Below are 23,044 nucleotides of genomic sequence, written 5' to 3' on the forward strand. Positions count from 1 at the left end.
TTTACTCCTGTACATGAGTTCAACTTCCAGAATGCCGTGAGTAGAATCATTTTGAAATGGCACTGTTTTTATCAGCAGAACAACACAAGTGTCTGGATTGGAAGACTCCTCCCTGTTGTTTGCTTATAGAGTCAATGGTTGTTTGTCTCCGGTAGTTCTAAAGTCGTTTAACAGTATTCAGATAAGAACTTTGACAAGCACCAGGGTCATGTATTCTTACCTACATGTAGTTGTGTTAGATATTAAATCTCTTGGTGCTTTCTGAAAATGACGTCGTTGTTTGTTGTCACCAAAAGGCCTCAGGAATATTTAGATGGTGTCAGTACTAATGAATAATTGCTGTAAGGTCTTATGCATGTTAAGCATGTACAGGTTTGGCCGTGTTCCAGCTGTCGTGCTTCCCTGAGATTCTTGCTCATCTCAAGCACTTTGAGAGTGTCAGCAACTGTCCTGATCAAGGACGTCAGAGGCATTTCGAACCTGGGTGGGACAAAATAGTTGGGGCCCATACAAAAATGTGATATATGGCAATATATGTAAATCACATATATTATGTATATGTCAATGTATGCTTCACACATATAAGTCACATATATACACATACATGTCAAATATATTTCAAAATATAGCAAAATTGGCCGTTTTTATATATGTCACATATATTTTCCCAGATATACAAATATATTACAAATATATGTTAGTTGCATATATGTTAATATATGATAAGTTATGTATTTGTACGCATACTAGGGATACCAATATATTGCAAATATATGTCTATGGACATATATTTGCACTCATATAAGGTAAATATATTGCAAAATGTATGTAATGTTCTGCTATGTCACATTTATAGAAATATGTCACAATATATGTATCAGAAATATAACATTGTTGATGTTCCAAAGAAAACACACAAAATATTTGTTTAACCTTTTATTAAAGTTTAGTTTTTCTACACAAACAGTGAGTACACTCTCCAGGTAGAAACTTTTTTCCCCTTTATGGAAGTGGCACACATTGATTTGGCATAATATGCAGAATGTACTTTGTGTTCTCAGGGCAGCAGTCCTCACAAATCACCACCTGCAAACAGGGAACAGAGAAGATTAATATGCTGTAAAACACACAGAACATGAAAAGACCATCACTGAAGCACTACTACCTTCACATGCATCTTTAATAAACACACACCTTGGCACAAGTAAGCTTAAATAAGGGCTATGAGATTAAGAACATGTAGCCCAGAGCCATATAAAGGTAGAGTTGCGACAACTCCATTGACGCTAATGTTCCATTTTTTTCCAACAATGGCAGCTAATGGAAGCCTCAAATAGTTCCCGGAAGTTAACAATTAATAATAGCAGCAGTGCAGTTACAGCAGTATAGACTGTTTGAAGCCAACATTTCAGACTCAGATTTACATTCCTTTGCCTCATCCGAATAATAATAATAATAATAATAACAGTAATAGTAGTAAAGTAATAGTAGGCTATCACAAGAGCCTAATTATAATAATAAACGATGTATCGACTATGACTTTTCTGCTGCTCAGTCATATCAGTTCAACATCAAATAGGCCTAAATTAAAAGAGGCTAAAAGCCCAATAAATGTGCCACACGTAATAGCCGAATATAAGATACTTGCCTATCCCATTTCAATTAGGCAGCACCACCACAAGCTGTCATTAAGTTTTTGCGTTTAGTAGGCAACTTGACGTGACGTTTCTTGGGCATTTAGCTTCACCATCACGTCAAGTTGTAACGCGGGGGGAAGCGATGAGTGCTTCCGGGAATGCGAAAGAGCCGCCAGACCCATTGGAAATGGCGTTTGGTGGACTGGGATGTGATCATGGATTGTTAAGCATGGATAAGTTTGAAACTAGATCTAATGATTTGGAGGAGTTGTCAGGGGAGCATGATAGTGAGAGTACTATAAGCGAAGGTGACGAAGGTGAATGGAATTTAATTCAAAGAGCATCGAAGAAAAGAAAAGGAAATACTAAACTAGATGAAACGAAAAGAGTTAGGACTGAGGTTAAAGTAGTGATTCGATTTCAAACCCCCTGTGTATTAAACCCATTAAAAGTCAGTGAAGCAATTTATAAGCAAATAGGAGAAGTTCGCTCCGTCAGAACGCTAAGAGATGGTAACCTGTTAGTGGTTTGTCAAGACAGTGATCAGAGAATGGGATTGATGAAACTTAAAACGTTACTGGGGGAAAGTGTTAAAGCCCAAGACTGGGAAGAAAGGGGTAAAATAATGGCGGTGATATCTGGAGTATCGACAGACTTGTCAGAAGAAGACATTAAAAGCAATGTTAAACGAGTTCGAGTCAGCAAAGTCAAGCGTTTGCAAGTACTTAGGACCAAGGACCAAGTTTGTCTGTCTTGTTAGTGTTGGATGAGGTTAAGATGCCTGAACTAATCATGATTGGGTATGTAAGTTATATGACGAGGACTTACATCCCCCCACCAACTAGATGCTTTAAATGTCAGCGATATGGACATATTTCTTCTGCGTGCAAATCAAAACCCAGATGTGCTAAATGTGGAGGCGAACATGAATATGGTAAATGTGCGGAAGGAACGAAAATCAAGTGCTGTAATTGCGGAGGTGAACATAGTGCGGCCTACAAAGGGTGCGAAATGCATAAAAGAGCAGTTCAAGTGCAAAATGTTAAGGTAAAAGAGATCATTACTTATGCTGAAGCCATTAAAAAGGTTGACAAAGAAAACCAAGCAAAATCAAGGGTTAAAGTAGGTATGGCCCCTTTAGATTTAACCCCTAGTCAAGCTCAAACGACCCAGAAATGTTGTAAGGTAACTGAAGATACTTTAATTGTGGATAAGAAAAGTTTCATTGCTTTTATGGTGGAAGTGGTTAACTGTTCAGCCCAAGTGGCAAGTAGAAGTGATAGAATTAAAATAATTAAAAGAGCAGCAGAAAAGTATCTAGAGATTCATGATTTGTCAGTTGACTCTATTCATAACATGGTGTTAGGAATTTCTGATAGCCAGGTACCAGGTGGCAGTTCGTAATGAGTCTATCAATTTTACAGTGGAATGCCAGAAGTTTAATTGCTAATGGTCAGGAACTTAAAAACTTTATTGAGGAATTAGATATTAAACCCAACATTATCTGTATACAGGAAACCTGGTTAAAATCATCACTTGATTTCATAATATATGGATATACAGCAGTACGTAAAGACAGGGATACTGCAGGAGGTGGAGTGGCCACATTTATTCAGCAGGGGATTAATTACAGAGCTTTAAATGCAGATAAAGAGGTTGAAACAGTCCTGGTTGAGATCTGGGTAGGTAAAACTAAGATTAAAATCGTCAACTTTTATAACCCTTGTAAAAGAATCCTGAGAGAAATGCTAGACAATATGTGTGAGGAGGGAAATGGGAAGCTAGTATTATGTGGAGATTTTAATGCACATAACACTCTGTGGGGAGGTACTAAGGTGGATGAAAATGGGAGCACTATTGAGGAGTTTATGGATGATTATAAGTTGGTTTGTTTAAATGACGGAAGGAATACTAGGTATGATGCGTCTCATGGAACAGGATCAGCAATAGATCTTACATTAGTATCTGATCAGATAGCAGGGGTAAGTGAATGGGAGGTTAGTGAAAATTCTCTTGGCAGTTATCACTATATTATTTGGTTAGGTATTAGAAATCAAAATGTGTGCCTTGAAGAGAATTGGTTTCCAAGACGGAGAATGAAAGAAGCAAACTGGGGGTTATATAGCATGAAGGCAAGTGGCAGGCTAATGGGAATAATGTCAGAAATGAGTAATGATGTTGATGAGTTAAATTCAACAATTACAAATATTTTATGTGAGTCAGCGGAGGAGGTTCTTGGCAAATCTTCTGGGATGAGGAAAAGAAGAATGGTACCTTGGTGGTCAGATGATTGTAAGGAAGCAATTAAAGCCAGAAATAAAGCTTTCAAAATTGTTAAATCAAATCATTCCTATACCAACTTAATGGAATATAAAAAATTACACTCAAGGGTTAAAAGAGTCATAAAAGAAGCTAAAAGGACATATTGGCGTGACTTTTGTGGTAAAATAGGAGCAGAAGTCAAAGTGGGTGATGTTTGGAGCATGATTAAAAAGATGGGAGGCATTAGAAGGGAATTTTCTCTACCTGTAATTAAAAATAATGATAAAGAGGCAGTAACTAATCAAGAGAAAGCAGAGATGCTTGCAAAAAGTTTTGTTAAGGTTCATAGTTCAAAAAACCTAACTGATGTCTGATTGTCTTGGAGAGTTAAAGTTATGGATGAGAGTAAAGGGCTACTGGGGAAACATGTAATAAAGCTAGTGTACTAGATAATAAAGCTAGTGTACTAGATAAGGAATTTACGTTATTTGAACTTAGGAGAGCGTTAAATGGGGTTAGGAATACTTCACCGGGGAAGGATGGTGTATGTTATAAAATGATTAATGAAGTCGATGATATGGCTAAAATGATAATTTTAAGTCTTTACAATAAGGTTTGGGAGCAAGGAAGATTGCCTTTGGGCTGGAAACATTCTGTAGTGGTTCCTATTGGGAAACCAGGGAAAGATAAGACTGAAGTTAAAAGTTACAGGCCAATAGCATTAACATCTAACTTATGTAAGCTTATGGAGAAAATGATCACTAGAAGACTAATGTATGAAATTGAAAAAAAGAGGTCTTGTCTCCCCACACCAGAGTGGGTTCCGTAATGGACGTACTACGATGGACCCTGTTGTATGTCTAGAAAATTAAGTAAGGAAAGCGCAAGTCAGTAAAGAATCAGTCTTAGCAACATTCTTTGATATAGAGAAAGCGTATGGTATGCTATGGAAGGAGGGACTGTTAATTAAGCTGAATAGAATGGGTATTAGTGGTAAGATGTTTAACTGGATTAGAGACTTTTTAAAGGATAGAACAATAGAAGTGAGAGTTGGGGTTAATTTTTCTAACATCTATTCAATAGAAAACGGAACACCTCAGGGTAGTGTATGCAGTCCAGTGCTGTTCAACATCATGATTAATGATGTTTTCAATACAATAGACGACATTAGAATTAATAGAGCATTATATGCGGATGATGGAGCTTTGTGGGTAAAAGGACGCAATATTGATAATATTACAACCAAAATGCAACTGGCTATTAACAAGGTAGAAAAATGGGCATATGAGTGGGGTTTTCATTTGTCTATACAGAAGACTCAATTTATTTGTTTTTCAAAGAAAAGAATAAATCCCACACTAGAACTTAAGTTATATAATCAATCATTAAAACAAGTTAACGTTATTAGGTACCTGGGAGTGTGGTTTGATGTCCAGTTAACATTTAAGGAACACATACAGAAAATAAATGAGAGGTGCAAAAAGGGCATTAATGTTTTGAAATGTTTGTCAGGGTACAACTGGGGAGCGTCAGGGATGTCTTAAAAGAATTTATATTGCACTGATAAGATCATTGTCGTTCAGCATCTAAGACATTGATTGGTGAAATCAATAGAATGCAGGCTAAAAGTCTGAGGATATGTTGTGGTGCATTTAGAACATCTTCAATACCACCATTACAAATAGAAACAGGAGAAATGCCCTTAAGCCTTAGACATATTAAGTTGAGTATGGCTTACTGGATTAATTTAAAGGAACATGATGTATCACACCCCACTAAGAAAGTTCTTAACGAGTGTTGGGAATATGGTAGATCCCAGATTTGTAGCTTTGGTTGGGATGGTAATAAAATAGCAAACCAATTGGAAATAGATGGTATCAATTGTAGTAAGACTGTGCCCCTGGTAGGAACTCCACCTTGGTTGTTTTGTTCTCCTATGGTAATTATGGAAACCAAAGAGATAGCTAAATCTGGAGGAGTGTATCAGAACGTAGAGCAATATCTAGAAAGTATGTATTATGATACAACACAGGTCTATACAGATGCATCTAAAGATTCAGAGGGTAAAACAGGTATTGCAGCATATATCCCTGATCACAAAATCTCTATTAAAAAGAGAACATCAGACCATCTGTCCATATTTGCAGCTGAAATGACAGCTATTATTATTGCATTACAGTGGATAGAAGAAGCTAGGCCCCCTAAAGCAGTTATTTGTTCTGATTCAATGTCATCTCTCACATCTATACAAAATGGAGAATCATCATGCCGACAGGATTTATTGAATGAAATTAATAATATCATATTTGCAATCAGTCAACAGGGAATATCAATCCAGTTTGTATGGGTACCTGCTCATAAAGGAGTTGGTGGTAATGAGGAAGCAGACAAGCTGGCAAAAGAGGCAACTAAGGAAGAGGCAACTCAGTTAAACATTCCTCTCAGCAGATCAGAAGTTAAGGTAATCATCAAACACAAAGTTAACTTAATATGGCAAGCTGAATGGGATAAGGAGAAGAAAGGTAGACATTTATATAATATACAAAAGAATATCCTAAATAACAAACCTATGTACCCAAACAGACAAGAGGAGGTTTGGTTTACAAGGATGAGAATAGGCCATACTGGTTTGAATAATAGCTTACATGTTGTAAATAAACATCCAACTGGAAAATGTGAGTTTTGTGGAATGAGAGAGGATGTAGATCATGTTCTTTTAAAATGCTTAAGATTCTCCAGACAAAGAGAAAAGCTAAAGAGGGAAGTGAACGCAGCCAAGAAAGCCTTCTCTTTAGACACCTTATTAGGTGAGCCTAGATCAGGAAACATCACTAGTGCTGTCATCACATTTATCAAAGAAACACAATTAGCAAATAGGATTTAGTTGGTTGTTTTGTGTTTTTTTTATTATTATTATTTATTTATTTTTATTTTTTTTATGATTTTCCTTGAAATAACATCCAATTGATTGCATCTCAGTCCAGTAGATGGCGGTAATACACTTTGCCTGTAAACTGCCATAAAACCTGACAGAAGAAGAAGAAGTTGTAACGCTCATATAGGCTATGGATTTAAGTGGCTTAAAGGCAGCAAAAGTGCAACTGCTTCCCCAAAACAATTCCTCCATAACTGTGTATTTAATCGTTTGATATGTGGATAACTTTCAGTGGACTAAACAAAACGTAAAGATTTTGTTATCACAAGGCTAGCTGGTTCGTTATATGGCGAAGCATATAGCCAACTTTGTTTGCAGCAGTGAAGCTGAGTTTGTTGTTAACATTGTTGGTAACTGTCAGGGAATTTAACCCCAACATACAAGAACCACAACACGTAGTATGGCTTTGCCCACAAACTCTGGTACCAAGAGGAGAGCCTGCTAATGTAAGGAAGAATTCCTCACACCATCAGTCTCTGATTCTGCAGCCCAAAAGCTGTGTCTTTTATTGTACAGATGCACACAGAAAATAGAAAGCAAGGCATAGCGACTTCATTGTGACATACTCTTATCTCACCCACCCACACACACAGACAGGGCATACCTGTCAACACCCCCGTTTTTCCCGTGTTTCTCCCGTATTTCAAGGTCATCTCCCAGCACACTCCCGTTTTGTTATTTCTCCCGGAAAACTCCAGTAATTTGCATGGCCATCAAACTTCATTTTAAAATCATTGATGCATTCAGGTTGCCAGATTGTGTATGAAATACACCCTACACATACACGATCACTTAGTTTCAATTTCAACCGTTTTGTCAGGCTAAAACCTGGCAACCCAAATAAGGAAGTGGGTGCAGCCTGATTCTCGTCGTAAGGAAGCGGGCTAGATGAATGAGATGGGTGCAGTTCCTGTCTGTCTGTACACTTAACTTGTACTCTCTGTTCTTAGAACTCAGCACAACAACATTTAACTTGAAATCTCTGTTCTTAGAACTCAGCACAACAATATTTCTGCTTACATGTTGCATTCATTTTCATTGGCAAAAGCTAGCCTAATATGCATGAGAACCTATATAGATTTGAGGGAGCTGCAGCTTAGCATCAGCACGGTCATATTAACACAGCAGGCACTAGCCCAGTGAAGGATCGTGTAGGCCCATCCACAGAAACCAGTTTCAAACCAAGCTTGCGCTGATATGATGCATGATCACTGATCAAATTGCTATTTTCTGACAGGATGAGCACAACCAAGTTCTCTGAATCTCAATTCTTTAGCCTAGCATCTTAATGCTGTATTCACAGCACGGTGAATGACAAACGGTGACAAAATGCTGTTGTTTATGAGTTCATAGCTGGTTATTTATCAAGGACTATATCACGTTGTATGTTATTATGATCACTTTCGCATTACCATGGTGTTACTGTGTAGGTAATGCTACGGTTAACTTAACATGCCCACCATTACACTGGAGAGATGTTAGAAAACTTTTAAACTTTTTTTTTTTATTCTCCCGAGACGCTAGCTAGTTAAGGTAGTTCGCTCATTATCTCAGATCAGTGAAGAACTACCAGAGAAAACTCAAACAAGTTAATGTTAGACTTAGACTAGCTGTGTTACAGTTTCTCGTTGCAAAATTAAAAATTCCATACGCTTTTGTAGGCTACACGCAGTCTCAAAAACACTGTTTACAGCTCTTGAGTCACGTACTAGGTCATTTTTTTTATAACGATAATTTAGAAAGGCCTAGGCTACACTCATGGGGTGGGTGCTACTGCGTTTTCTAAAGAATCTCTCGTCTTGGTTTTGTACAGAAATTAACATACGTAAAAGCGAGAAAAAAAGGTCACCTTCCGATATTTAGCAGGCTACGGTCTGGGATTTAATTTAATATTGTTGTAATGGTAGGATAACTACACAGTTTACACAATAATTACACTGTTATAAATATTGTATATCAATGCATTTATTGTCTGTCCCAAAATTGTGGCTCTGTCTCTCATTGAACAGTAGCTTATTTAATGCATTCTAATCCATTGTCAGTCACTTCCGGGAACTTTTTGAAGTTTACATGAACCACGTGACCTTAACGAATTTTGAACACCCATTGTCGCAACTCTACCTTTATATGGCTCTGATGTAGCCTAAGCCTGTAGGCTTCTACATACCTGACGCACCCGACCGGTAGCGCGACAATGTGACGTCAAAATGACGTAGATCTCTCTGGCGCGCCAGGGTTTTGGCCGTGTAGCGCGAGGTAGCGCACCACTCATTTTTTTTCAGACGAGCGCGACAAGGCGGAAACAGGAAGATGGACTAGTTCGAGGGCAAGCGAGTTGCAGTGTTTTGTTACAGTCGTGAATTTTTAATAGTTTGCTGGATAAGTTAACAAAGTTACCAGTGAGAGTTGCAACACATGGAATTAAGAGGAAAGAATAGAAACGATTTATTTTCAAACAAAGGATATCTATTAAGGCCTGAACAAAATCTCTTTCCACTTCAGGAAATTACACAAACTCAGCCAGCTGCTAGCTAGCTAGCTAGCTAACTAAACTGTTTAAATTATTAAAATTTCCCTCGGGATGACTAAAGTACCTATCTATATATCCATCTATCTATCTATCTATCTATCTATCTATCTATCTACCTGTGCTCACACCTTGGAAACTACATGATAATGATGATGGTAGTTGTGAATAGTAGCAACCAAAGTCTGAAGTACCATCACAGAGGCTAGCTACTGGTGTTTCTTACTGCAGCTTCTTCTGCTGTGTAAGTAGTTAATGTTAGTCTTTTCACAACAGCGACACCTCTGTTCAGGAGAATATTGCAACTAGTGTTGCGACCACCACGCGCGAGTATAAATGGTTACGGCGCTTCTGTGACGTCACATTGTCGCGCTACTGGTCGGGTGCGTCGAGTATGTGGGACGAGTATGTGGGACGTTTAATGATCCATACATCAGAATACTTTGACAAGATTTGGGAAAGATTCTTGAAAGATTGGAGTCTTTTAACTAATGCCCCCCATTCAAGCTTTACTCAAAAGACTATCTTTCAAGAATCTTTCCCAAATCTTCAAAGTCTTCTGTTGTAAGGATGGCTTAACACTACCCTTCACAAACTAAAGATCCATTTAGGCCTACTAACATTCACGTTAGCCTGCATGGTTATTAGCAGCCACTTTAAATATAAGTTAGCTGCTATAGCTAGGTTAGCTAACTTACACCTGATATTTCATTCAAACTAAAACTTATATTCATAACGACATCTCAGACAGGCTTGTTGTTGGATATGATGTTAACTACCATTCTAGATATTCCACATAATGGTAAAGTTAGTTAATGGAAAAGTTAACATTAACAGCTAACATCGCTAACGTTAGCAATATTAGCTCGCTAACATTATCGATAGCTAATTGATAACATTAACTTTAGCTAATTCTAACATGATGGTTAGACTGTTAACAAACAGATTTGGTTAACATTACATTATAAAAACAATATTTTATGACTAATTCCCGTTTACTAAAGGCTTTCTTACCTTGGATATGATGACAGCAGAGTTTGTACAGCTTAGGCTACACAGTCGGATGCATGACAAAAAGTGACGGTTGAAGTCACTGTGGTTGGAGTTCAAATGTCAGTCCAGGGTGGGGGATGGGTATTGCTGTGTGCGCATGCGCATATCAAGATGCGATAAGCATCCGTTATATTTAAAGTAGCTTTGGCCTCACACATTTTTCATGCACATAGTGCAACCCAAAGCGCTCCACACAAAACATTGACACATAAGGCAGCATAGTCGACACCTTATCTGTGACGCCAAGACATAAACAAATATATTCACACTGTTCTCCATTTGGAAAATAAGTAATGTAATCTAGTGTATGGATATGTATGCTACCATATATGGAGACTACAAATATGTCTGCCACATATTCACACATAAAGTTCTCCATATATTTAGAAAATAAGTAGTGGAATCTAGTGTATGGATATGTATGCCACCATACATAGAGACTACATATAAGTCTGTCACATATTCACACATAAACTTCTCCATATATTTGGAAAACAAATAATTGGATCTAGTATATGAAGATATATAGCATCTTATATGGGAAATTAAAATATTTTGTATGCATGTATGGACATATAGCTTTGAATATATGTTTGACATAAATATTTGAATCACATATATGTCCATAAAAGTAAAATTATAAGTCCCTGTTATTTGACATATATGTTCATGTATTGCCATATATCACATTTTTGTATGGGGGGGTCAGGGGGTTCTCCCCCAGGATTTTTTTTTAACCGAGTAGATGTGATTTCCTTTATTCTGGTGCATTCTAACAGCCTACTGGAGAAGGGCGATACCTTTTTTCGTTCGCATTACATCTTGACTGCACAAGTGAACCTGGCTGAGCTGAACATGTTTTCCAGAGTGACAGAAATTCTATTTCAATTTCAATTTAATTTCACTTATAGAGCGCCAAAGCATTACACATGTCTCATGGCGCTTTACAGAATGTTAGACAATCAGACAAAAGAAAATAAGGCCCATGGGTAACAGGGGTGACGAAAAACTCCCTAGAATTGGAGATGCATATACAGTAGGAAAAAACCTCGAGCAGAACCACAACTCAAGGGCCGTGATCCATCTGCCTAGGGTCAGTTACAGAACAGTAAGGTCTGTATACATGATAAATGTATAAGTTAGTTAGATGTAGAGAATAGAACATGGTGTTTAAAGCCACCTGAGGTGTATGTTACAAGATAGGATGGTTACATATCCAGTATGATAATGCATGAATCCTATTTAGTGTCAGAAAGTTCAAATAGTCCAGTGTAGGAAATGGAATTGTCCAGGGGGATTAGGAGTTGTCATAGGGCAAGTAGTGGGTCGCTAGGCTGAACGGGCCAGGAATCCGGGCAGGGGGACCGCAATAGGCGATGATAGGGCAGTCGTAGGGATGGGACTTCAGGTGAGATGAGTGAGATGAGGGCCAAACACAAGGATGGCTGATGACTGGTAATGGTATACCTCACAAGTGAGGTACGGGGGAAAGAAAGAGAGATATAGAGTGGGTTAGTATTACTATAAATCAAAATGGTTAATATCAATAAGTATATAAATGGTACTATATAGTGTTATAGAAGGGGGTCACTTGCGCTTCAGCCTGTTTGGTGCTCACGGAACAGGATGCAGAAGTCAAAAGAGGAGACCCAAGGTCTAATCAGAACCAAGGAGCAGGACCGTAGCACACAACGCTTTAAGTGATTTTTATTAGTCTAGCGCAAACTGTTAGTTTGTTGTTATTTGTATTTTATTTTGTTGAGGAAAATGGCTTCATATTTTGTATCAAAAAACTTCAAAAACATTTCTTTGCAGCGCTACATTGACCTGCGTTTTGATTGAAGGGCAGATAAGATCCCTGTAAGACTGTGTTTAATTTGACAGTCTACTGAAGAGAGGAGAGTGAGACACATAAATGTCATGCAGCATCATCTTCATCATCATTATTATCATCATCATGGTCACCGGCAGCAGCAGTAGCAGTAGTCTTGTGTAATGTTACGGTGCATGAGGTGCTAGAGGAGTTCTTCTCTATCAGGTTGCTGTGAGAAAGGGATTTTTTATTTTCATATCACAGTACAGAGGTATCAATATGGCCGACAAAACACTTATGTCATGCTATTAGGGTTGCAAAGGGGTGGAAAATTTCCGGAAACTTACCAGAAACTTTCCATGGGAAGTTAAGCTGGGGAATTTTGGAAATATTCCAAATTGGAAACTTTCATGGAATGAAAGAAAATTATGAGAATTTACGGGAATTAACTGGGAATTTTTGGTAATTCCTACTGTTTCATATACAAACATTAACAATTTGTTTCGTAATAAGCAATATGATTTGTTTGTTCGTATTTTCGCTTAGCTTAGCATACAAAGCTTGCTACCATGCTAGCGGGAATCCCATTCTCTGCCTATGGTTTACTAGCGTGCTAAGCTAGCAACACTGAAACACTGAACTGCCCAAGATACACCACGCCACTCAACAACAAAATCCGATTGGTTGGAACATTGACTATCAGTTTGTTCAGTCAGAATCCCAGAAAATGTTAAAACAAATTAAAAAAAAAATATGACACAACATACCACCCCAACCAAACCTTATAGATTATGTAAATTATATATAAGTTGTCAAATTTAATAACACAGATTAATCGTCCCATTACAGTTTATGCAAAATGACGTGCAGTACACCCATTTGAATGAGGACAAAAGTGACGACAAGCCCATAATTGGGCAACTCTGTTTGCAAACTTCCCCCAGCTTCACATCAGTTATTCCCTATGGAAGCCCGTTTGCGCCACATACAAAAAAAAATCTGATCTATGATATCTCATTATTGTGAGATACTATCTTGTTATTCTGACATAGTATCTCGTTATTGTGAGATAGTATCTCGTTATTCTAACATACTATCTCAGAATAACGAGATAGTATCTCATTATTCTGAGATACTATCTCGTTCATAGACCAGGATTAGGCAGCATATTAATTTCAGTTTCGCTGCCCACGCACACATGCCACAGTTGACGAGCAGATGGGGTGCACATTTTGCCATTCTTAATGTAAGTTATTTACTCAGAACCACTGTATTGAGTGTTGTCCACCAATTTCTGACCTTTATTGTCCATGCCATGATACTGCTAACATCACCTCATAGGCTGAAGGCAACACAACGTCAACCTAGCCTACATTTGAATGATTTTGTGACATCGCAGGAACAGTACAGGGGTTTTTAACATCATTACCCCATTGTGACTATATGAAATGTATATACAGTTTCCGTCAAGTCTATACATTATGCGCGTTAGCAAACCTACACTAGCCTACCCCATGCAGCAGGAGCTCTGGAGTTTGTTCGAGGCGCCTGAACTACTGATTAAGGAAACCAATGAAAAATGCTGATAAACATCACCAAATGCCATTAGTTTCTGAACATTACGTGTTGGTAAACATCATGGTTCTGACAAGAATTCACAATAACGAGATAGAATAATGAGATACTATCTCACAATAACGAGATACTGAGATAGTACTGACATAGTATCTCAATGAGATACTGAGATAGTACTGACATAGTATCTCAATGAGATACTATGTCAGAATAATGAGATACTATCTCACAATAACGAGATACTATCTCACAATAACGAGATAGTATCTCACAATAATGAGATATCATAGATCAGATTTTTTTTGTATGTGGCGCAAACGGGCTTCCATAATTCCCACATGAGATGACATTTTCACTGGGAATTTATTTTCCCCATGCACATGAACGCACCATAGGTTTCCTTAATGTCTCGTAGCCTATTCCGATTGCTGTGTGCATGGGATTGATGTATGTGCAGGGTAGAAATTTAACTGAAATTGCATTAAATCAGGTTGTTTTAACTAATATTATGCTGCAAGATGGGGTTTTGTCCATTACATTTAAGTTCCCTGTAATAGACTAACTTGCCATATTAAAAATTCCCAGTTTATACCCATTAATTCTCGTTTATTCCTGTTAATTTCCATATATTCCCATTAATTCCCATGGAAAGTTTCCAACTTTGAAAATTCCCGGAATTTTGCAACCCTACATGCTATTGAAAAGTGTGTGTGTGTGTGTGTCCATGTCCATGTCCATGTCCATGTGTGTCCATCATCAGCATCAGCATCATCAGCAGCAGTAGTCTTGTGTAATGTTACTGAGCATGGACGCTGCACTGGAACATGGGCTGACATTAGCTAAGCATGCAAAGTAGGGGACTCAGTAAAGGCCAGTATTGTAACCAGTAGTAAAGGGTGTTGTTTTTGATAGACTCCAACTGATATACACATGCATAGGAACTGCTATGCCCAGATGTACCCACTCCATAATCCTTTCATGTCCACTGTATGTGTGTATTGCACGTTGCATATATGATATTGTCACTTTATGCTCAGACAGCCCCAGCTGATTATCAGCTAAGCGGAGCCATACATTCTTTCTTTCCATTTCCATTTGCTGCTGATAAGGAGCATTGACTGATAAAATATAAAAAAAACTCAAAGCAGCCGGGCAGGCAGTCAGACAGAGCCTGTAATCAGCAGTAAACCAGTTATAATTGCAAGACGACAAGCCACGTTTTAATAGATGTTTGGAGCATCACATGTTTGATGCCACTGTTTTAAAATGCTGTATTATTACTTTGAGTGTAAGGATGTCTAGGCGTATATTATTTTTTGTGACCTGATTTAAATACTCACTATATCATTCTCACCCCATGCCATATGACATTGTAATAATTACTTGCCACCATATCGAAAACTAGAGGTGTTCTTCTCTATCAGGTAGTCGTTAGTGGCAGTTGTTATATTTTTTACAAGGTACAGAGCCATCAATATGGCCGACACAACAATAATGTTATGCGAATGAAAATGATTGATCTGTGTCTGTGTCTGTGTGACTTTGCTTGGGCATCCCAGTCTGCGGCCGCTCTCTGTACCGTTATCCGTCTGCCTCCATCAGTGTCTTCATCAAATGGCTGTAGTTTAATCTGGACTCTCTCTTTTTCCTGCAGTCACGGCACTTTTGAGGAAACTCAAGCAGCAGTCCCGGGAGAGCGTGGAGGACAAGAGGCCGCGGCTGCTGAAAGCTCTCAAAGAGGTGAGTGCTCCATCAGTGGAATCCCACCTGTAGACGGGTTTGCTGAAGGCTGTAAGGTTCAAATGTTTTGAAAAAATTAAGACACTGTCTTTGGGAGCATTGAGATCGGCCGCTCTCTTTAAGGGTCAAAACACTGTTTTTGCGCCCTTGACCTGACCTTTCGGGTGCACACAGCTCAGCTCCTCAACACTTAACTAGACTCAGTCAGCACACTGATTTGAACAGTAGTCCTCTCTGTACATTATACTGTGTATCTAGCTGAGGATGGGCAGAGATGGGCATTTATATTTATTGATTTAGCCCACGCTTCTATCCAAAGCGACTTACATACAGTATGTCAATTATATTACAAGGGCCATTCTTCCCAGGGCAACTCGGAGTTAAGTGCCTTGCTCAAGGGCACAACGATGGAAGCTGGGAATTGAACCCACAACTTTTCAGGCTCCTTCACCACTATGCTATACTAACACCACCCATATGGTGATGTGTAGTCACTTTAGTGCTCACAGGATTTTAAAAGCCAGATGTACATATTTGACATATTTGTTAGAAGAGCTTATACCTCTAGGAGCCAGACTGAGCTGAGTGTCCTTGCTCTGCGGCTCCTTGACTGACAGACCCTTCACCATCACCCATCACCCCCAGTGACTTGATTACCGTCTCTGATTACTCGCCCTGCAGACGAAGGGCTTCCAGAGATGGACTCATGACTGGCCATGTCCCTGGAGGGTTGGCCTCTTCCTGTCCTGTTGTGCCTGTGTCTGTGTCCACCCCCCTCTGTGTTATATTTCTACTGTGTATGGAGCTGAGGATGGGGCACAGATGTGGTGACGTTTCCTCGCACATCCAGTCCAGCAGTCTTCAGCTTAAAGGAATTATCTGGAGTAAAATGCACTTTAGATCAATTTACAGATGATTGGGAGTACATACGTTGAGTTGACACCCAAATCATGTCATTCGGATGTGTTTTGAGAAAGTTCGATGTTACCGTTTTAGTAACACGCTCTGGAAATTCACAATTTCGTTGCCGTTTTTTTTTTTTTTAAAAAAAACATAGTCCAGTCCATACAACTTCATTTCAATTTCGAAAGAAATACTGGACTATGTTTAAAAAAAAAAAAAAAAAACGGGGACGAAATTGTGAATTTCCAGAGCGTGTTACTCCGCACTCAGCAATCGACTCCTACGGATTTTCCCCTGAAGATGGCAGCAAAGATGGCAACATTTCCGGAAAGGTACTGGCTTGATGAAATTCATTCTGGACTCTCTATCCGACCACATAAAGACCTCGGGATACTTCGGTTTGGCTTTAGGGACCTCTACTCACTACCACGTAAGTGTAATGTTATTTGGAACTGTAGAAGAGGTATAATAATAGCGTTTTGTAGCGGCAAAATGACATGCCCGCGTCACGTCCAGGCTAACGAGTTTTGACTAAAAACGGTAACATCGAACTTTCTCAAAACACATCCGAATGACATGATTTGGGTGTCAACATACGTACTCCCAATCATCCGTAAATTGATCTAAAGTGCATTTTACTCCGGATAATTCCTTTAATATAAAACGATATGTAGGCAGACAGGTTAGAAAGCTACACTACCGTTCAAAAGTTTGGAGTCACTTAGAAATGTCCTTGTTTTCATCATTAATGTTGTAAATGACCGTTGTAGAAAGAAATGGCTGATCTTTAATATGCATCTTTAATGCAATATCTACATTGCCCATTATCAGCAACCATTTATCCAATGTTCCAAAAGCACATTCTGTTTACTAATCTGATATAATTTTAAAAGGCTAACTGAGAAAACATTGGAGAACCCTTTTGCAATTATGTAAGCACATAATATAGTCTGAAAACTGCTGCCCTGATTAAAAAAACAATGCAACTGATCTCAGCTGGTATTCTGTCTACACCGTGTGCACAATTATTAGGCAAGTGAGTATTTTTACCTTATCATAATTTTTATGCATATTTCCAACTCCAACCTATATAAACCTGACTGCTAATTGGATTTATGCATCATCAGTTGATGTGTATTTGTGTAATGAGGGAGGGTGTGGCCTAAAGTGATCAACACCCTACAATCAAGGTGTGCATAATTATTAGGCAGCTTCTTTACCACAGACAAAATGGGCCAAAAAAGAGATTTAACAGACTCTGAAAAGCAAAAAAATGTAAAATGCCTTTCACAGGGATGCAGCACTCTTGAAGAAGCAAAGATATTGAGGCGTGATCACCGAATAATCAAACGTTTTGTTGCAAATAGTCAAAAGGGTTGCAAGAAACATGTGGAGAAAAAAAGGCGCAGAATAACTGCTAGAGACGTGAGAATAATTAAACATGAAGTTACCAGGAACCCATTGACATCCAGTGCGGCCTTATTCCAGAAATGCAACCTACCTGGAGTGTCCAGAAGTACAAGGTGTTCAGTGCTCAGAGACATGGCCCAGGTAAGGAAGGCTGAAACACGACCACCACTTAAGACTCATAAGTTTAACGTCAAGACTGGGCCAAGAAATATCTGAAGACAGATTTTTCAACGGTTTTATAGACAGATGAGATAAGAGTGATTCTTGACGGACAAGACGGATGGACCCATGGCTGGATCACTAATGGGTACAGAGCTCCACTTAGTCAGACGCCAGCAACGTGGAGGTGGGGTACTGGTACGGGCTGCTATTGTTAAGGATGAGCTAGTTGGACCTTTTCGGGTTAAAGATGGACTTAAAATCAACTCCCAAAGCTACTGCCAGTTTTTAGAAGATACTTTCTTCAAGCAGTGGTACAGAAAAATCTACATCCTTCAAGAAGGCCATGATTTTTATGCAGGACAATGCTCCATCACATGCATCCAAGTACTCCACTGCATGGCTAGCCAGCAAAGGCTTTAAAGATGACAGAATAATGACATGGCCCCCTTCTTCACCTGACCTAAACCCATTGAGAACTTGTGGACCCTTCTTAAATGTGAGATTTACAGTGAGGGAAGACAATACACCCCTTTGAACAGCATTTGGGAGGCTGTGGTTGTTGCTGGACAAAATGTTCATCATCAACAGATCAAGAAATTAACAGACTCCATGGATGGAAGGCTCATGACAGTTATTGAAAAGAAGGGTGGCTATATTGGTCACTGAATATTTCATGAAGTGTTTATTTGTACATTTTGAGTTGTTTATTTTTTATTCTTACTCTAAGAAATGAAAATAAACAACAAAAATTTAGTTTTTTATTTAGTTGTATAATAATTCTGCACACCAATAGTTGCCTAATAATTCTGCACACATAGATTTTTTCCTGAGAAACTCAAAACTCACTTTCCCTTTGTTAAATATTCAGGTTTGAGGTTTATTAACATTTTTGATTGACTGAGATCATTGTATTTGTTCAAAAATACAATTAATCCTCAGATATACAACTTGCCTAATAATTTTGCACACAGTGTATAATGGAGTGGAATGGACATTTCTAAGTGTCTTTTCATTGGGTTTACAGTACAGCCTGTTTTAAGTATCTGCCGGCGATTTCTTTTTTGCCATGCAGGTCAGGCTGGAAACCTGTGCATCTTTTTCTGCTGCTTCCATTACAATTTTGACAGGACCAATCACAAGCTGGCTTATCCACTTGGCGCGCTATTGGCAGGTTTAAAGCGATGGCGATAGCGGGAGAGCCTGGAGTTTTCACATCGCTCTGCAAACGTCACCCGGTTCGTTGGTCAAATTGGTGAATGAGTATCCAGTTGCATACAGTCATTTGAACTATGCCCGTTGATCACGCCTCTTGTGCAGTAGAAAATGCATAGCGGACTCCCCAGACTAATGTTCAATCTTAAAAGATTGAGCTTGGTCTGGTAAAAGCCAGACTATGTTTTAAGGCTTTCTTCTGGAATCCGTGTGATGTGTTCTTATGGCCAGGAAGCAAATCATTTTCCTACATGTATATATCCCTTTTATCAAGCTCTGCTAGACATGTCTAATTGCTACACAGAGTTGAAAAACAAATATCCTGAAACTGCACTTGCCATTTTTGCAAACAACCTGAAAGTGATGACTTGTTGTTTTTTAATCCTTAAATTTTGGTTGGCCTGATTGCACTCTTATCATCGGTCTGTATGACCAGCTGTAGGCTTTGTGTTTATAGCAGTGGAAATGGACCAGTTCCTCTGATAATCTGGCCATAACTGATTATCTGCTGTTCTGCTGGTTTTTTTTAACATCCACAATCCTTAGTATTGTGCCAACTTATCATAGCCAGCTCAGTACAGTACATGAATATGTAGAAACTAGAAAGTGACAACAGGGCAAGATGGGACTATGTTATTTAACTAGATGGGAATGCGTTATTTCCTTCCTGGTGTGTGTCCATCAGGTCATTGATGTTGTTACCCTTCTGTGTTTTTCAGCTTGGTGATTTTTATTTAGAACTTCATTGGGATTTTCAAAGCTGGGGTAAGTTGATTTTGGTATCTCCTGTATTGCTTTTTTGAACAGGCAGTGTGGTGGCCTTTGTTTATGACAGTGTATATAAGCTGACAGCACAAATCTCCTTTCGAGCCCCACAGAACTGTAAAGGCACAAAGTCCCTGTAGCCAACTCTGTAACTTCTACTGTATAACTACTGTCATTTCTTAGAGTGGTACAGTAAGTCTGGCCATCGGGGGTGGCTTTTCCAAAAACACAATTGAGGGACGGCAAGAGAGCCTATTAAATGACCCAGGTCACTCACTGAAAGAGTGCTTTAACTGTTCTTTACTGTAGTTACCGTCTCTGTCAGTCATTACATGACTGTACATGCTTGACTCTGCTTTCGGGAAACACACCCCTGGCGAGTATTTAACGTGCTGAGGTCATTTTGATCCAATGCAGAGGGAGGGCCACCACCCTCAGTTTATTGAGAAATACTCATCCTGGTGTTCAGAAGCTGCCTTTGTTTTATCTACTAGGAATCGAAAATGTATCAGTTTGTGCAGACCAAGAGTTACTTATAAGGGAGATTTGTGTTTGTACCTTGCTGTGAAATATTTGATGTTTGGGCTCAGCATGTAACATCAGTACAGTCTAGTTAGTTGTTAATTGCCCAATTAATTAGAAAACATTGGAGGCCATCCAGAAAACAGAAGTAATATCATATCCATTCAGATCATGGCCTAGCAGCTAAAGTCTAGCTGACTCACAGTCACATTTCAACAGTGCTTAGTTTCACAATAATGATGTGCTAGCAAGCAACATCATGATTTAATTCTGTTTTATCATTAGCACTTAAAGCCATGTAAGGCATAGCTGTAAAATTCCACTGAAATCAGCATTTCCCCCCTTAAACTGTAGAATGGCTGGGTGATGGATGTGTTTCTAGCAGGGAAGTTGCTGTGCTGCTATTGGAGTCAAGAGAGCCTTTTAAATTACCTCTTCTGGCAGCCGTCCACAAGAAATGCATTAAAAATTGAATAGAAAGGCAGCATATGCTTTTCCTAGTGTCAGCCCAGCAAGTCTGGGGAGCCCCACCGGTTCCTTGAAGTTACTCACTGTGTGTTTTCTGAAAGTTTATTGTGTGTGTTTGTGTTTGTGTGTGTGTGTGTGTGTGTGTGTGTGTGTGTGTGTGTGTGTGTGTGTGTGTGTGTGTGTGTGTGTGTGTGTGTGTGTGTGTGTGTGTGTGTGTTCACAGTGCCTTTACTCTCACGAATACTCCCATCAGATGCGTGTAAGATCTACAAACAGGGCATCAACATCAGGTGAGGTTTCAAAATTCTGTTACATTTAGTGTGTTTAGTTGTGACTAAACAAGGACACACACACAAGCTCTGAACCATCACAAAAAATTCTCACAATTCTCACAGGAGCTCACGCCCACTGCTGCCTCTGTCTGAGGTGCTCTGGGATGTGTTTGGCCTCGCGTAAATCCTCCTTCCAGAGAATCTTTCTCGGCCCGAGCTTTATTGTCAACATTGGCAACCTCAGCATGACTAATGATGAGGGCTGTTAACTAGAGTGTGAAATCACAGTCCTCAGAAGAGTGTGGAAAGAGCCGGAAACGTTCAAACGGCAGCTGTGTGCAGAGCCATTACCTGGACCACTTCCATGTAACCACACAAGCAAATCACACACACACACACACACACACACACACACACACACACACACACACACACGTACGTGCAGAAGGCATACCAATGCATTCCTATGCCAGTGCTACTTTGTTTATCAATGGGATCAATAGACAATAGGCCTAATTGTCCTCCCATCGTTAGTTCATGTTAAAGAAGACCTCAGTATTTTTCCTGCTGGTAATTACCAGCTGACTGACAGGTTGTGCTACTGCTCTAAATGAAGACATTTGTGGTGGATTATCGTTAGTTTTATATGGGCTTTGGCTGTGCTTGGTTTGATCTGCTCACAGCCAAGATTCAAAACTCTGGCCGGGGCGATTCAGCATTCAGACTGGAATGTTCTTCGGGGAGTTAATTATGCTCTCTCAGTGGTGTCGATTAAACCGCAAAAAACAACTCCATAGTCTAAAAAACATTCAATTGAATTTTTGATGGTGGCTCTAACTTTTCTGTACTGAGGTTCTTATCTAAGATATTCTAATAGTGCTGTTCTTGATAATGACCCTCACATTGTTAGATTTAATGGGTCTCTCTGACGGAACTCAAACCATCATCTCTATGACAACAGAATCCATTTTCAGATGAAGTTCTCTGCCCCCCCCCTTTAAATCTCCTCTGTCTTTGTTTGTCTCTGTCGTCTGCACAAACAATGCCAGGCTGGACACCACCCTCATCGACTTCACCGACATGAAATGCCAACGGGGCGACCTCAGTTTTATCTTCAATGGCGACGCCGTCCCGTCCGAGTCCTTTGTGGTGCTGGACAACGAGCAGAAGGTGTACCAGCGCATCCACCACGAGGTCAGGACATGGCTTTGGCCCCCACACTTACACAATCAGTTCCCTGTCTTTACGCTTGGTCAGACAGGTCAAAACGCTGACACCCATGGTTTGTGGATTTTGACCTTACAAAGATAAAGATCAAAATGCTTTATTGGCGGATCAGTAAAACACACAAGAGTTTGTTGCAGTGCATTTTAAGGAGATGTTACATATCACACTCACACACACTTCACAAAACCACAACACAAAATCATGCTGTTCAAAAGAATACATAGGGCCTTACCTGTCCATACCTGTAGCCCACACTATTAAATGTCAATAAAGGGGTACATAAAATAAAACACTATTAGTTGATACTGTTGTTGGGTTTGGTTGAAATGTATAGTGTTTACTTTTATTCCAAGTATCCCCCTCGAAGGCATTGTATATGTATAGCCATCAGCATTAGAGGCTTATTCCATAGCTAATCTCAGACTCTGAGTTTTTCAGGTCATATGGCAGATATTATACTTTGTACGGTCCGAAAGCATGTGAGGATCTGCTAGATGTGATGTGATGTCAGTGTTACTGTTGTCCTTGTGCACGTCCGCAAGTGTGTAATCAAGGCATTAG

The 23,044-nt window shown here is 39.3% G+C and overlaps 1 protein-coding gene and 2 long non-coding RNA genes across 4 annotated transcripts in view; 1 reads left to right on the forward strand and 2 right to left on the reverse strand.

Moving 5' to 3' along the window:
• Positions 1-23,044, forward strand: part of ankrd13c (ankyrin repeat domain 13C) — a 44,337-nt gene that overhangs the window by 10,804 nt on the left and 10,489 nt on the right. For both annotated transcript variants that reach the window (XM_042056613.1, XM_042056614.1), the window contains exons 4-7: positions 15,457-15,542; positions 19,949-19,994; positions 21,208-21,274; positions 22,306-22,450. In XM_042056613.1, coding sequence (XP_041912547.1) covers positions 15,457-15,542; positions 19,949-19,994; positions 21,208-21,274; positions 22,306-22,450 — 344 coding nt within the window. The remainder of the gene's footprint in view (positions 1-15,456; positions 15,543-19,948; positions 19,995-21,207; positions 21,275-22,305; positions 22,451-23,044) is intronic.
• On the reverse strand, positions 924-10,904 carry LOC121677710. Its single transcript, XR_006021080.1, has 2 exons — positions 10,376-10,904; positions 924-1,086 (listed from the first exon to the last, which is right to left on the reverse strand). It is a non-coding gene; the product is annotated as an uncharacterized LOC121677710 (long non-coding RNA).
• LOC121677711 lies at positions 6,163-6,795 on the reverse strand. Its single transcript, XR_006021082.1, has 2 exons — positions 6,545-6,795; positions 6,163-6,291 (listed from the first exon to the last, which is right to left on the reverse strand). It is a non-coding gene; the product is annotated as an uncharacterized LOC121677711 (long non-coding RNA).

This window comes from Alosa sapidissima, chromosome 12, assembly GCF_018492685.1.
Source record: "Alosa sapidissima isolate fAloSap1 chromosome 12, fAloSap1.pri, whole genome shotgun sequence".
Taxonomy (NCBI): domain Eukaryota; kingdom Metazoa; phylum Chordata; class Actinopteri; order Clupeiformes; family Clupeidae; genus Alosa; species Alosa sapidissima.